This window comes from Octopus sinensis, linkage group LG25 (assembly GCF_006345805.1).
Source record: "Octopus sinensis linkage group LG25, ASM634580v1, whole genome shotgun sequence".
NCBI lineage: Eukaryota > Metazoa > Mollusca > Cephalopoda > Octopoda > Octopodidae > Octopus > Octopus sinensis.
Genome location: NC_043021.1, coordinates 21,039,519 through 21,054,552, shown reverse-complemented (window position 1 = coordinate 21,054,552; position 15,034 = coordinate 21,039,519). Strand labels below are relative to the sequence as shown.

The 15,034-nt window shown below is 41.8% G+C and overlaps 1 protein-coding gene across 2 annotated transcripts in view; it reads right to left on the bottom strand.

The window, feature by feature from the left end:
• LOC115224262 (pyruvate carboxylase, mitochondrial) overlaps positions 1-15,034 on the bottom strand; it is a 108,787-nt gene that overhangs the window by 25,779 nt on the left and 67,974 nt on the right. For both annotated transcript variants that reach the window (XM_029795072.2, XM_029795071.2), the window contains exons 3-7: positions 12,910-13,094; positions 8,652-8,817; positions 6,851-6,996; positions 4,467-4,584; positions 2,409-2,679 (exon numbers count right to left, since the gene is read on the bottom strand). In XM_029795072.2, the coding sequence (XP_029650932.1) occupies positions 2,409-2,679; positions 4,467-4,584; positions 6,851-6,996; positions 8,652-8,817; positions 12,910-13,094 (886 nt within the window). The remainder of the gene's footprint in view (positions 1-2,408; positions 2,680-4,466; positions 4,585-6,850; positions 6,997-8,651; positions 8,818-12,909; positions 13,095-15,034) is intronic.

Below are 15,034 nucleotides of genomic sequence, written 5' to 3'. Positions count from 1 at the left end.
TTTTTGTGTTTGTCCCCCCCCCCCACATCACTTGATAACCGATGCTGGTGTGTTTACGTCCCCGTAACTTAGCGGTTCAGCAAAAGCGACCGATAGAATAAGTACTAGGCTTACAAAGAATAAGTCCCGGGGTCGATTTGCTCGACTAACGGCGGTGCTCCAACATGGCCACAGTCAAAATGACTGAAACAAGTAAGGAGAGTAAATGGATGGATGAAATAGGTATAAAACCTAGTTTAGTGCAGCCCCAGAAAACATTGTTATTAGGGGCAGCTAGGATATTTGGGAGGGTTTGTGGCATCTAAGGTTAATTGTTGTACCCAAATGGGACTCTTTTACTCTCTTTTACTTGTTTCAGTCATTTGACTGTGGCCATGCTGGAGCACCGCCTTTAGCTGAGCAAATCGACCCAAGGACTTATTCCTTCTAAGCCTAGTACTTATTCTATTGGTCTCTTTTGTCAAACCGCTAAGTTACGGGGACGTCAACACATCAGCATCGGTTGTCAAGTAAATGTTGGGGGGACAAACACAAACACACACGCAAACATATATATATGTCCGAAGTCAGGACGCCATGATAGATCGTTAGCTCCTACATGCTTTTTTTTCTCTCCTTGTTTTTTTTCTGTGTATCTTTCTGTCGAAGAGCGTAGGCTCGAAACATAAAAGACTTTTTTCTATTTCTATTCCTGAGTGCTATACTAATACATTTGTTTGTTTGTACTCCACCTGCCTTCGTCTTTTGTTTATTTTCGTAAACTTTCCCGTTATATATATATACATATATACGACAGGCTTCTTTCAGTTTCCGTCTACCAAATCCACTCACAAGGCTTCGGTTGGCCCGAGGTTAAGTTACGGGGACGTAAACACGCCAGCATCGGTTGTCAAGCAATGCTGGGGGAACAAACACAGACACACAAACATATACACACACACATATACACATATATAAATATACATATATAGGATGGGCTTCTTTCAGTTTCCGTCTACCAAATCCACTCACAAGGCTTTGGTCAGCCCGAAACTATAGTAGAAGACACTTGCCCAAAGTGCCATGCAGTGGGACTGAACCCGGAACCATGTAGTTCATAAGCAAGCTACTTACCACACAGCTACTCCTGCGTCTACTTATAATTCTTTCAAATTTGGAACAAGGCTAGCAATTCTGAAGGGTGGGGCATGTTGATTACATCAGTCCCACTACTTGATTGCTACTTATTTTATTGACCCCGAAAAGATTGAAGGCAACGTTTACCTTGATGGGATTTGAACTCAAAACGTTAAGAGCAGGAAAAAAATGCCACTAAGGATTCTGTTTGACTTGCTGATGGTTCTCCCATCTCATCACCTTAATAATAAGTGTTTTCTACTATAGGCACAAGGCCTGAAATTTTGGGGGAAGGGGCCAGTCGTTTACATCGACCCCAGTGCGTAACTGGTACTTACTTTATCGAAGCCAAAAGGACAAAAGGCAAAGTCGACCTCAGCGGATTTGATCTCAGAATGTAGCAATCGGCGAAATACCTATTTCTTTACTACCCAGAAGGGGCTAAACACAGAGAGGACAAACAAGGACAGACAAACGGATTAAGTCGATTATATCGACCCCAGTGCGTAACTGGTACTTATTCAATCGACTGTGAAAGGATGAAAGGCAAAGTCGACCTCAGTGGAATTTGAACTCAGAACGTAGTGGCAGACAAAATACCGCTAAGCATTTCATCCGGCATGCTAACGATTTTTGTCAGCTCAATGCCTTACACCAGCTTAATAACAATGATAATAATTCTTTCTGCTAAAGGCACAAGGCCTGAAATTTGAGGGGAGGGGGACTAGTAAATTACATTGACTCCTGTGTTCCACTAGTTCTTATTTTATCAACCCCAAAAGGATGATAGACAAAGTTGAACTTGGAAGAATTTGAACTCAGAACGTGAAGACAGACGAAAAACCGCTAACCCCAGTGCTCGACTGGTACTTAATATAACAACCCTGAAAGGATTAACCCTTTAGAATTCAAATCGGCCATATTCGGCCAAAATATTTAACCTGTTTTATATTGAAACTGACCAGATCTCGCCTCTCACCTCAGCCCTACCATGTCGTTCTAAAACTAAAAAATCACATCACTGAAATCTCTAAACTACAAGATAATGCATGATTAATTCAAACCATTTTAAATAAACAAACATCACATTTGACAGAATAATCTGAACCCTAAAGGGTTAAAGGCAAAGATGACCTTGATGGAATTTGAACTCAGAATGTAAAGAGCAGGAAATAATGCTACCAAGCATTTTGTCCTGCACACTAATGATTCTACCAACTCACCTGGGATAAACAATAACAGCAAAAAAAAAAAAAAAAAAAAAAAAAAACTAAAAATCAAACTTAACTGACCCGGTGACCTCTTCAGTAACTGTGTGTTCGACTTGGAGCCGTGCGTTGACCTCAATGAAGTAAAAACGTCCATCGTTGTCCAAGAGAAATTCAACGGTGCCAGCATTTTGGTAGCCAACATGATCAGCAAGCTTAAGTGCACTTTTGGCCATTGCTTGCCGCAATCCCTCATCCAGCTGGGGAGCTGGTGCGATTTCTACGACCTTCTGATGACGTCGCTGCACTGAGCAGTCACGCTCGTATAAATGCACGACGTTGCCATATTTATCACCTGGAAAAATGTTAGAAACATTACGATAACATGCGTAAAAACAACACACACACACACATACAAGAAAGTAAATGAATAAATTTTAATCAGTCTGATTAAAATTCTATTTATTTGTGCAGCTAATGATAGCCCTGCATTTAAATTGATGTGGGGAAGCACTCCGTCGGTGACGACGACGAGGGTTCCGGTTGATCCGAATCAACGGAACAGCCTGCTCGTGAAGTTAACGTGTAAGTGGCTGAGCACTCCACAGACATGTGTACCCTTAACGTAGTTCTCGGGGATATTCAGCGTGACACAGAGAGTGACAAGGCCCCTTGAAATAGCAAAGTAAGAGTGAGAGAAAGTTGTGGTGAAAGAGTACAGCAGGGATCACCACCATCCCCTGCCGGAGCCTCGTGGAGCTTTTAGGTGTTTTCGCTCAATAAACACTCACAACGCCCGGTCTGGGAATCGAAACCGCGATCCTATGACCGCGAGTCCGCTGCCCTAACCACTGGGCCATTGCGCCTCCACTAAATTGATGTAGTGAGTACAGAGACATAAACACACCAACATTGGTTGTCCAGCTGTGGTTGGGTCAAACACAGGCACAAACACACAGACATTTACGACAGTCTTCTTTCAGTTTCTGTCAAATTCATTCACAAGGCTTTGGTCGGTCTGAGGCTTTAGTAGAAGACATTATTTAAGGTTCCGTGAAGTGAGGCTAGAACCATCATCATCATCATCATCGTTTAGGGTCCGCTTTCCATGCTAGCATGGGTCGGATGGTTCAACTGGGGTCTGGGAAGCCAGAAGGCTGCACCAGGCTCCAGTCTGATCTGGCAATGTTTCTACAGCTGGATGCCCTTCCTAACGCCAACCACTCCGTGAGTGTAGTGGGTGCTTTTTACGTGCCAGACGAGGCTGGCAAACGGCCACGATCGGTTGGTGCTTTTTACATGCCACCAGCACGGGGGCCAGGCAAGGCTGGCAAATGGCCACAATCGGATGGTGCTTTTTACGTGCCACTGGCACAGGGGCCAGGCGAGGCTAGCAAATGGCCACAGTCGGATGGTGCTTTTTACGTGCCACCAGCACGGGGGCCAGGCAAGGCTGGCAAATGGCCACAATCGGATGGTGCTTTTTACGTGCCACTGGCACAGGGGCCAGGCGAGGCTAGCAAATGGCCACAATCGGATGGTGCTTTTTACGTGCCACTGGCACAGGGGCCAGGCGAGGCTAGCAAATGGCCACAATCGGATGGTGCTTTTTACGTGCCACCGGCACGAGGCCAGTCGGGGCGGCGCTGGCAACGGCCACGTTCGGATGGTTCTCTTACGTGCTACCAGCACTGGTATCACAGCTGCAGTTTCCATTGATGTTGATCGATTTCGATTCTCACTTGCCTCAACATGTCTTCACAAGTAGAGTTTTGTGTCCCCAGAAGGAAAGGTATGCATAAGTGGACTGGAACAACCATGTGTTTAGGAAACAAATTTCTTACCACACAGTCAAAGAAACATTCATATATTTAGTTTTTCAAAATTTTTGCCCTTTAGCTAATATTGTTTAATAATTATTGATGTAAAATTTGGATCTTCCTAACCGGAGTTGTTTATGAAATACCAAGGTGGCCCCTTGGATTATCAATCAAGAAAACAAAACAAGACAAAACAGTGGCACCTAATTTTTTTTTTGCCAAGTTGCACAAAAAAAATAAACAAAATATTTCCAACATAACAATATACAAAAAAAATTCAAAAATATCAATATAAGTGGGAAAAGATATTGATGTTACCAACCAAGAATTTGAACTTCAATATGACGGGGTCTCTCAATAAATTTCTCCAAGAATAAAGAACCATCACCAAATGCAGCCAGAGCCTCAGAAGACGCTCGTTCAAAACTCTCTTTTACATCCTGCAAAGAGAAAACAACGAAACACATGTAAACACGTTTGCCCTCAATGTGGGATGGTGACCCGAACTCACTGTTGATGAAGTAGAATTTGAGATGTACTTGGTTGCAATTGCTAACAGGTCAGCAAGCATATGGAATGGAGTTTGAGTTGAACCTGTGTGACAGTTTCACTAATGCCAGTGGCACCAAAACAAAATGCCACCAAGTACATGGAGTAGAGTAGTTAGTGTTACAAACCATTGGATTATGTCAAAGTCTTTGACCCTTACCAGCATTAAACATGGATGCTGCTGCTTGTATATGTGTGTATGTGTTTATAAATATATATATATATATATATATATATATATACGATTGTGGCCATTTGCCAGCCACCTCTGGCCCCTGTGCCGGTGGCATGTAAAAAGCACCCACTACACTCACAGAATGGTTGGCGATAGGAAGGGCATCCAGCTGTAGAAACACTGCCAGATCAGACTGGAGTCTGGTGCAGCCATCTGGTTCGCCAATCCTCAGTCAAATCGTCAACCCATGCTAGCATGGAAAATGGACGTTAAATGATGATGATTTATACATATTTGCATATATATGTATATATACACGCAAACATTATATCTGTATGTATAAATATCTATATTATGTATGTATAAATATATATATATTATGTACGTGTGTGTGTATATATATAAATTTTATGTATCTATGCATATATGTACATATATATGTGTGTGTATACATCATCATCATCCTATTTTTCATGCTGGCATGGGTTGGACCCATACACATATGTGTATGCGTGTGGATACATATATATGTATATATATTCTTTTATTCTTTTATTTGTTTCAGTCATTTGACTGCAGCCATGCTGGAGAATCACCTTCAGTCGAGCAGTACTTATTCTATTGGTCTCTTATGCCAAACCACTAAGTTATGAGGATGTAAACACACCAGCATCAGATGTCAAGCGATGTTGAGCGAGCAAACACAGACACACAAACACACACACACACATACACATGATGGGATTCTTTTAGTTTCCATCTATCAAAGCCACTCACAAGGCTTTGGTTGGCCCGAGGCTACAGTAGAAGATACTTGCCCAAGGTGCCATGCAGTGGGACTGAACCTGGAACCATGTGGTAGGCAAGCTACTTATCATACACTCACTCCAGAGCCTATTATATGTCTATATGTATGTATATGTGTATTTGTATGCATACAAATATATATATATATATATACATATATATATATATATATATATATATATATATATATATCTCATCATCATCATTGTTTAACGTCCGTTTTCCATGCTAACATGGGTTGGATGGTTCGACTGGGGTCTCGGAAGCCAGATGGCTGCACCAGGCTCCAGTCTGATCTGGCAGTGTTTCTACAGCTGGATGCCCTTCCTACTGCCAACCACGATGGGTTGGTGCTTTATTATGTGCCACTGGCACAGGGGCCAGAAGAGGCAGGCAATGCCCACAATCAGTTGGTGCTTTTTACGTGCCACTGGAACGGAAGCCACATAAAAGGCACCAACCGATCTTGGCCATTGCAAGCCTCCGCTGGCCCCTGTGCCAGTGGCACATAAAAAGCACTAACCGATATAAGAGTATCCATACATATAATTATTGTTGGCATTAGGAAGGGCATCCAACCATAGAAACTATCTCAAAGTAGATGCTGGTGCACAATACAGATCTTGCACTCATCGGACACAATCAAACTGTCTAACCAACAGCAGTACAGAGCCAAGACTTTAAATGATGATAACGATTCTGCATCAGAAGCGCAGGAGTGGCTGTGTGGTAAGTAGCTTGCTTACCAACCACATGGTTCCGGGTTCAGTCCCACTGCGTGGCATCTTGGGCAAGTGTCTTCTGCTATAGCCTCAGGCCGACCAATGCCTTGTGAGTGGATTTGGTAGACGGAAACTGAAAGAAGCCTGTCGTATATATGTATATATATATGTATTTGTGTGTATGTTTGTGTGTCTGTGTTTGTCCCCCTAGCATTGCTTGACAACCGATGCTGGTGTGTTTATGTCCCCGTCACTTAGCGGTTCGGCAAAAGAGACCGATAGAATAAGTACTGGGCTTACAAAGAATAAGTCCCGGGGTCGATTTGCTCGACTAAAGGCGGTGCTCCAGCATGGCCGCAGTCAAATGACTGAAACAAGTAAAAGAAAGAAAAGAGAAAGAGAGATGAAATGTTAGGGGTTTCAACACTCTTCCAAGCTGACATAGGAACTTACCTCAAGTTTTCTTACTACTCTCATTCCACGACCACCACCTCCAAAAGCAGCTTTGAAAATCACGGGTAAGCCAAACTTCTGACAAAAGGCAGCAGCTTCTTCTGCTTCTTTGACGGGCGTATCTGTACCCGGAACCACTGTAACACCTGATGAGAAATTAAAGGTGAAGTTGTCAATGATAAAGGTAGTAAACACAGCAGAGTGACTCAAGGTCTGAGAGTTTCGTGCGCTGGCGATTACCAATGCACAAGACTCTCGAACCGTAAGTCACTCTGTTATTTCTGCTAAATATTAATAAAAATATACATATCAGTGCCCCAGCATGGCCGCAGCCTCGGGGCTGAAATATATAAAAGAATAAAAGAACATTGTCATATTTTGAGTTCTACTTTTCCCATTTGCATCAACGTACCTATGTATGTATGTATGTATGTATGTATGTATGTATGTATAATAATAATAATCTCACACAGATTTATCTATACTTTTAAATTGTTTCAGTCATTAGGATGTGGCCATACTGGGGCACTCCCTTGACGGGATTTAGCTAAATATATTGAACTCAATACTTATGATTTGTATTTTGTTTTTTTTTTTAAATCTGGTACTTATTCTATTGGTCTCTTTTCTCAAACTGGTAAGTTACAGAGGATATAAACAAACCAACATCAGTTATCAAGCAATGTGAGGACAAACACATCTCAACCTCATGGTTCCAGGTTCAATTTCACTATGTGGAGCCTTGGCCAAGTGTCATCTACTATAGCCTCGAGCCAACCAAAGCCTTCTAAGTGTATTTGGGAGACAGAAACTGAAAGAAGCCTGTCATCATCATCATTTAACATCCGTCTTCCATATGTGTGTGTGTGTGTGTGTCTTTGTGTCTGTCCCCCAACATCGCTTGATAGCAGATTCTGGTGTGCTTACATTCCCATAACTTAGTGGTTTGGCAAAAAAGATCAATAGAATAAGTACTAAGCTTAAAAAAATAAATCTTGAGGTCAATTTGTTTGACTAAAACACTTCAAAGTGGTGCTCCAGCATGGCCACAATCAAATGACTGAAACAAGGAAAAAAATAAAAGAATACACATGCATACACACACACACACACACAAAACAGGCTTCCACAGTTTCCATCTATCAGATTCCAAATTCACCCACGAGGTACTTACTTACTTGTACTTGTGGCGGCATTCACCCTGGGCGGGTTGAGTCGGCTTCTTCTACTACCCTCGAGGCATCTCGAACCATGGCAGCCCACGCACGACGGTCCTGCGTCAGTTCATTGGAGATAGCGAGCCAGTCACGGTTCCATCGGTGCAGGCCGATGTTGCCATTGTATGGAATTCTCAAAGTCCATCCCCTCCTCACCGTGGTGGGGACGCTGGCAATGGGTAGTGTCAGAGCTATGCCGTCAGGAACTTCGGTTCCTGGTAGGGCCACCCAAGGCGGATTGGTCTGACACCGAGTGGTATTAAGGCCACAACCCAACAGAGTGTCTGTTTCGGCAACCAGCGGCTCCTCGGTCGCTCTGTCCCTGCGTCTGCGGACAATCTGCAGCAAACAGGATGTCTCTACATGCGGGATTGTTGGGGACCGCTTGTGAAATCCGCATATTCCCACGAAACTTCAACCTCACCCACAAGGTACAGTCAGAAGACATTTGCCCGAGGTGCCTTGCAGTGGGACTGAAACCAGAACCATGTGCTTGGGAAGCAAACTTCTTACCACACAGCCTCTACAAGATCTCTTTTTTTAAAAACGAAATATAAAGAGTTGAAGACTTGCAACGTACCTACCTGCATTAATGGCAGCTTGACGGGCTTCAATTTTGTCACCCATCTGTTGAACAACATGAGGGCTTGGACCAATAAAGTTAATACCAGCATCTATACAGGCTTGAGCAAAATCTGAACGTTCTGAGAGGAAGCCATAACCAGGATGAATGGCATCAACATTGTTTTCCTGCAAAGACGAAAGCATATTCCTGGTCAGATCAAATGAAAAGTTTTAAAATAAGAAAAGCAAAATTGAAGAAATGTCAAATGAGAACTGAATAAAGATTAGTTCATGTGTTGTTACACATCACTGGTCACAATGCATTCTACATTGTTTTAGCCTTCGAATGCCACCACCCTGCTGGCTCGGCAAGCAGGCCAACATTCACCCCTGATCGAAGGTGGGGGGACTAGAGTAGCGGGATATGAAGTCTTTTGCTCAAGAACAGAAAGCATCGCCAAGTCAGGGAATCAAACTAATGATCTCGCAATCATGAGTGCAACAGCCTAACCACTAGGCCACGCGCCTTCTTTATTGGTGGGGGGGGGGGTTAAATGGAAAACGAAAAATAGATACGGAGATGTACTTGCATAGCAAGTGACCTGATCTGAGATAGTGTGCTGGGACGAAAACTATTGCAGCGTGGAAGATGTTTATAAGCCATTTAAGAAACACAAAAACTGTTAGATTCACTTGTAGACTGTCAGTATTTCAATCTCAGTATTAAAACTACACATAGTACTGCCGTAGAACACATGCTGCGTACATTCCTACAACAACGTTTTCTTTACTCACTATAAAGGCATAAGTAATTCTGTCTCCAACTCAGTCGCACGCCTGTGTTTCGCTTATTTTTTTGCATGTTTTACTACATAAACGTCACCAACTGCTTACCCTGGGTGATTACTGACGGCACGTGCCTAATATAGATATATTTAGAAGCACTTAGCAGAAGCAGCAGAGTGACTCAAGGTCTGAGAGTTTCGTGCGCTGGCGATTACCAATGCACAAGACTCTCGAACCGTAAGTCATTCTGTTATTTCTGTAAATATTAATAAAAATATACATATCACTGCCCTAGCATGGCCGCAGCCTCAGGGCTGAAATATATAAAAGAATAAAAGAACATTGTCATATTTTGAGTTCTACTTTTCCCATTTGCATCAACGTACCTATGTATGTATGTATGTATGTGTATATATCATCATCATCATCGTTTAGCGTCCGCTTTCCATGCTAGCATGGGTTGGACGGTTCAGCTGGGGTCTGGGAAGCCAGAAGGCTGCACCAGGCCCAGTGTGATCTGGCAATGTTTCTACGGCTGGATGCCCTTCCTAACGCCAACCACTCCATGAGTGTAGTGGGTGCTTTTTACGTGCCACCAGCACAGGTGCCAGACGAGTCTGGCAAATGGCCACGATCGGATGGTGCTTTTTATGTGCCACCGGCACGGGGGCCAGGCGAGGCTGGCAACGGCCACGAATGGATGGTGCTTTTTACGTGCCATCGGCACGAGGCTAGTCGGGGCGGCGCTATATATGATAATAATAATAATATTAGGGAATATGATTCCAAACTTATAGGGAAAAATTCAATTTAGTAATACTAAATCAAATTTCACAATATATAATACATGTATATAAATTAGAGAAGAACCACCATGTAGCAATTCAACAATGATATACTTATAGAAAAAATTAAAGATACGATAAAACATTTACCTAGAACTGAATAAGGTACGAAATAATAAATAAATAGCATATATACTATCTATTTATTATTTATCATTTATTATTTTGTACTTTATTTAGTTCTAGGTAAATGTTTTATCATATCTTTAATTTTTTTCTATATGATATGATTTAATTATATCATTGTTGAATTGCTACATGGTCGTTCTTCTCTAATTTATATACATATATATATATATATATATATAAAGGGAAGATTTACGAAAATAAACAAAAGACGAAGGCAGGTGGAGTACAAACAAACAAATGTATTAGTATGGCACTCAGAAATAGAAATAAAACAAGTCTTTTACGTTTCGAGCCTACACTCTTCGACAGAAAGATACACAGAAGAAAACAAGGAGAGAAAAAAATGCGTGTAGGAGCTAACGGTCTATCATGGCGTGTATATATATATATATATATATATATATATATAATCAAAAATAAAAAAATAAGCAACAAGAATGAATCCGGATTCATTCTTGTTGCTTATTTTTGATTATAATCGCCCCGCATATTTTTATGGGTAAGACCATAAAAAATTCTGGTGCATCTAAATTAAGTGCCATATTCATTTGAATCTAAATTGTTTGCTGAACTTATATATATATATATATATATATATATATATATATATGTTATACACACACACACACTTTTTGTTAGTTTCTGTCGGCCAAATTTGCAACAAGGCTTTGGATCATAATACAAGGCACTTGCCCAACAGCGCCATGCAATGGAACTCAACCAGAAATTATATGGCTCCATAAGCTTCTTAACTATACAGCTACGGCTGCACCTCAAATATCATGATATAAAATTCAGGAAAAGTTGGTATAGATCTTGGAGTAGATGCCAACTGAAACTAATATAGAACGTATCGGATTCAAAGATTACTTAATGTAATTTATTCCAGAAAGCCACAAATATCCGGTTTTATGATAAAGGAAAGAATAATGATATCTAATTTAGGAACAGGGCCAGAAGCATACGAGCTGGGTATAGTCAATTAATCCTTTTGTTGCCATATTTCTAATGAGATGCACTGATTGTGTTTCATTTAATTTTGAAGATAATGAAGAATTTAATAAAATAACTGATTACTATTAACCCATTTTTTACCATACATCTGTTAAAATACACTGTCTTTCTTTCAATCTTATTTCTTTGTTGCCCACAAGGGGCTAAACATAGAGGGGACAAACGAAGACAGACAAAGGGAATAAGTTGATTACATCGACCCCAGTGCGTAACTGGTATTTAATTTATTGACCCTGAAAGGATGAAAGGCAAAGTCAACCTCGGCGGAATTTGAACTCAGAATGTAACGGCAGATGAAATACTGCTAAGCATTTTGTCCGGCACGCTAACGTTTCTGCCAGATTGCTGCCTTTCTTTCAATATATTTGGGTAATAATAAACATCATCATCACCATTTAGTGGTAAGTAGCTAGCTTATGAACCACATGGTTCTGGGTTCAGTCCCACTGCATGGCATCTTTGGCAAGTGTCTTCTGCTATAGCCTTGGGCCGACCAAGGCCCTGTGAGTGGATTTGGTAGATGGAAACTGAAAGAAGCCCATCGTATATATGTATATATATATATGTATGTTTGTGTGTCTGTTTGGCCTCCCAACATCACTTGACAACCGATGCTGGTGTGTTTACGTCCCTGAAACTTAGTGGTTCGGCAAAATAGACCAATAGAATAAGTACTAGGCTTACAAAGAATAAGTCCTAGGGTCGATTTGATTCGACTAAAGGCGGTGCTCCAGCATGGCCACAGTCAAATGACTGAAACAAGTAAAAGAGTATGGGTAGGTGTGTGTTTTGTGTTTGCATTTGTTCCCCACCACCACTTGAGAACCAGTGTTGGTGTGTTTACATCCCTTTAAGTTAGCAGTTCAGCAAAAGAGGAAAAAAGTACCAGGGCAATTCATTCAACTAAAAATTCTGCAAGGTGATGCCCCAGCATGGCTGCAGTCTAATGACTGAAACAAGTAAGAGATTAAAGATTAATGATAAAAGATCAAAAAGATGCAGAACCATCATCTTTCATTAATGACAGGAGAATCCATAGACTCTCTTTACTCTCTCTCTTACCTGTTTCAGTCATTTGACTGTGGCCATGCTGGAGCACCGCCTTTAGTCGAGCAAATCGACGCCAGCACTTGCTCTTTGTAAGCCTAGTACTTATTCTATCGGTCTCTTTTTGCCGAACTGCTAAGTTAGGGGAGGTAAACACACCAGCATCGGTTGTCAAGCGATGGGGGGGGGGACAAACACAACACACAAACATACACACACACATATATATATATATATATATATATATACACACGCATATATACGACGGGCTTCTTTCAATTTCCATCTACCCAATCCACTCACAAGGCTTTGGTCTGCGTGAGGCTATAGTAGAAGACACTTGCCCAAGGTGCCACGCAGTGGGACTGAACCTGGAACCATGCGGTTGGTAAGTTAGCTACTTACCACACAGCCACTCCTGCGCCTATAGAATGGATAAAAAAATAATAATACTTACTTGAGCAACTTGTATTATTCCTGGAATATTCAGATACGCAGCCACTGGTTCTAGGCCTTTGCCTATCAAATACGACTCATCAGCTTTCTGTCTGTGCATGTGCATCATATCCTGTTCTGAATAAATTGCAACGGTACGGATATTCATTTCGGTGCAAGCCCGAAACACTCGGATGGCAATTTCTCCTGGAAAAGGAAATGGAAATAAATACATGAAAAAGGTATACTCTCTTTTTACTCTTTTACTTGTTTCAGTCATTCGACTGCGGCCATGCTGGAGCACTGCCTTTACTCGAGGAAATCGACCCCGGGACTTATTCTTTTTGTAAGCCCAGTACTTATTCTATCGGTCTCTTTTGCCGAACCGCTAAGTTACGGGGACGTAAACACACAAGGATCAGTTGTCAAGCAATGCTAGGGGGACAAACACACACACACAAACACACATACATACACATATATATATATATATACATATATACGACAGGCTTCTTTCAGTTTCCGTCTACCAAATCCACTCACAAGGCATTGGTCGGCCCGGGGCTATAGCAGAAGACACTTGCCCAAGGTGCCATGCAGTGGGACTGAACCTGGAACCAGGTGGTTGGTTAGCAAGCTAGTTACCACACAGCCACTCCTGCGCCTATGTATTAAAATAAATATCATCATCATTTAACGTCCGCTTTCCATGCTAGCATGGGTTGGACGGTTCAACTGGGGTCTGGGAAGCCAGAAGGCTGCACCAGGCCCAGTCTGATCTGGCAGTGTTTCTACAGCTGGATGCCCTTCCTAATGCCAACCACTCCGCGAGTGTAGTGGGTGCTTTTTATGTGCCACCGGCACAGGTGCCAGACGTGGCTGGCAAACGGCCACGACCGGATGGTGCTTTTTACGTGCCACCGGCACAGGTCCAGACGAAGCTGGCAACGGTCGGATGGTGCTTTTTTGGGGATGGTGAAACTTGAAGTAGATAAAGCTATAAATAATAGCATGTATGAGAAAGAGGAGGAGGAGGAAGAGGCGGAGGAGGAAAGGAGGAAGATGAACAGGGGGAGGGGAGGGGGAGAAGGAGGAGGAGGAAAAGGAGGATGAAGATGAAGAGGAGGGGGAGGAGGCAGATGAAGAGGAGGTGGAGGAGGAAAGAGCAGCAGCAGCAACAACACTGTTGTCTTTAAAGTCACAGAAGGAATTTGGTACTTCTACTCAATTGTTTAATATGCTAGAAAGAGCAGCAAAACCTCTGTAAAATCATGAGCTACTGTTTAAAAATAAACAAATGAGGAAGCAAACTGGCTAATGGTGATTCTTAGTACATGTTGTCCAAAAAAGGAAAAAAAACCCACAAAAGATTATGGACTTGGCTAGGGACACCTTAGTCAAAGAGATGCTACCAAATTTCACTCCCAAGGCATTAGTAAACCCTTTGGCAATAGCAGAAGTCACTTTCCCAAAGTAGCACACGGTGGGCTGGAACCCCGAACCACGTAGTTGAGAGGCAAACTTTATTACTTCATGGCTACATCTGTGACTGCTAAGATAATGTTTAAGATAATTTTGGTATTATCTAATAGGGTCACAAATATTTCTTCAGAGACAGAGATGAAAAAAGAAAAAAAGAAATCACTGAACTTTTGAGGACAAGCAAATATGAATAAATGAAGATAACTTGGAAGATGTAGTAATTATTGTTTGAGACCCTTTAAGCATTCGGATTACTGTGTCAAATGTAAAGCTTATTTATACAAATTGCTTTTTAATTAATCATTCACTATCTTGTACCCACAAGATTTCAATGATGTGATTCTTTTACTCTTTTACTTGTTTCAGTCAGTTGACTGCGGCCATGCTGGAGCACCGCCTTTAGTCGAGCAACTCGACCCCGGGACTTATTCTTTGTAAGCCCAATACTTATTTTATTCTATCGGTCTCTTTTGCCGAACCACTAAGTGACGGGGACATAAACACACCAGCATCGGTTGTCAAGCAATACTAAGGGGACAAACACAGACACACAAACATACACGCACACACATGTATATATATATACATATATACGATGGGCTTCTTTCAAATCTACTCACAAGGCTTTGGTCGGCCCGAGGCTATAGTAGAAGACACTTGCCCAA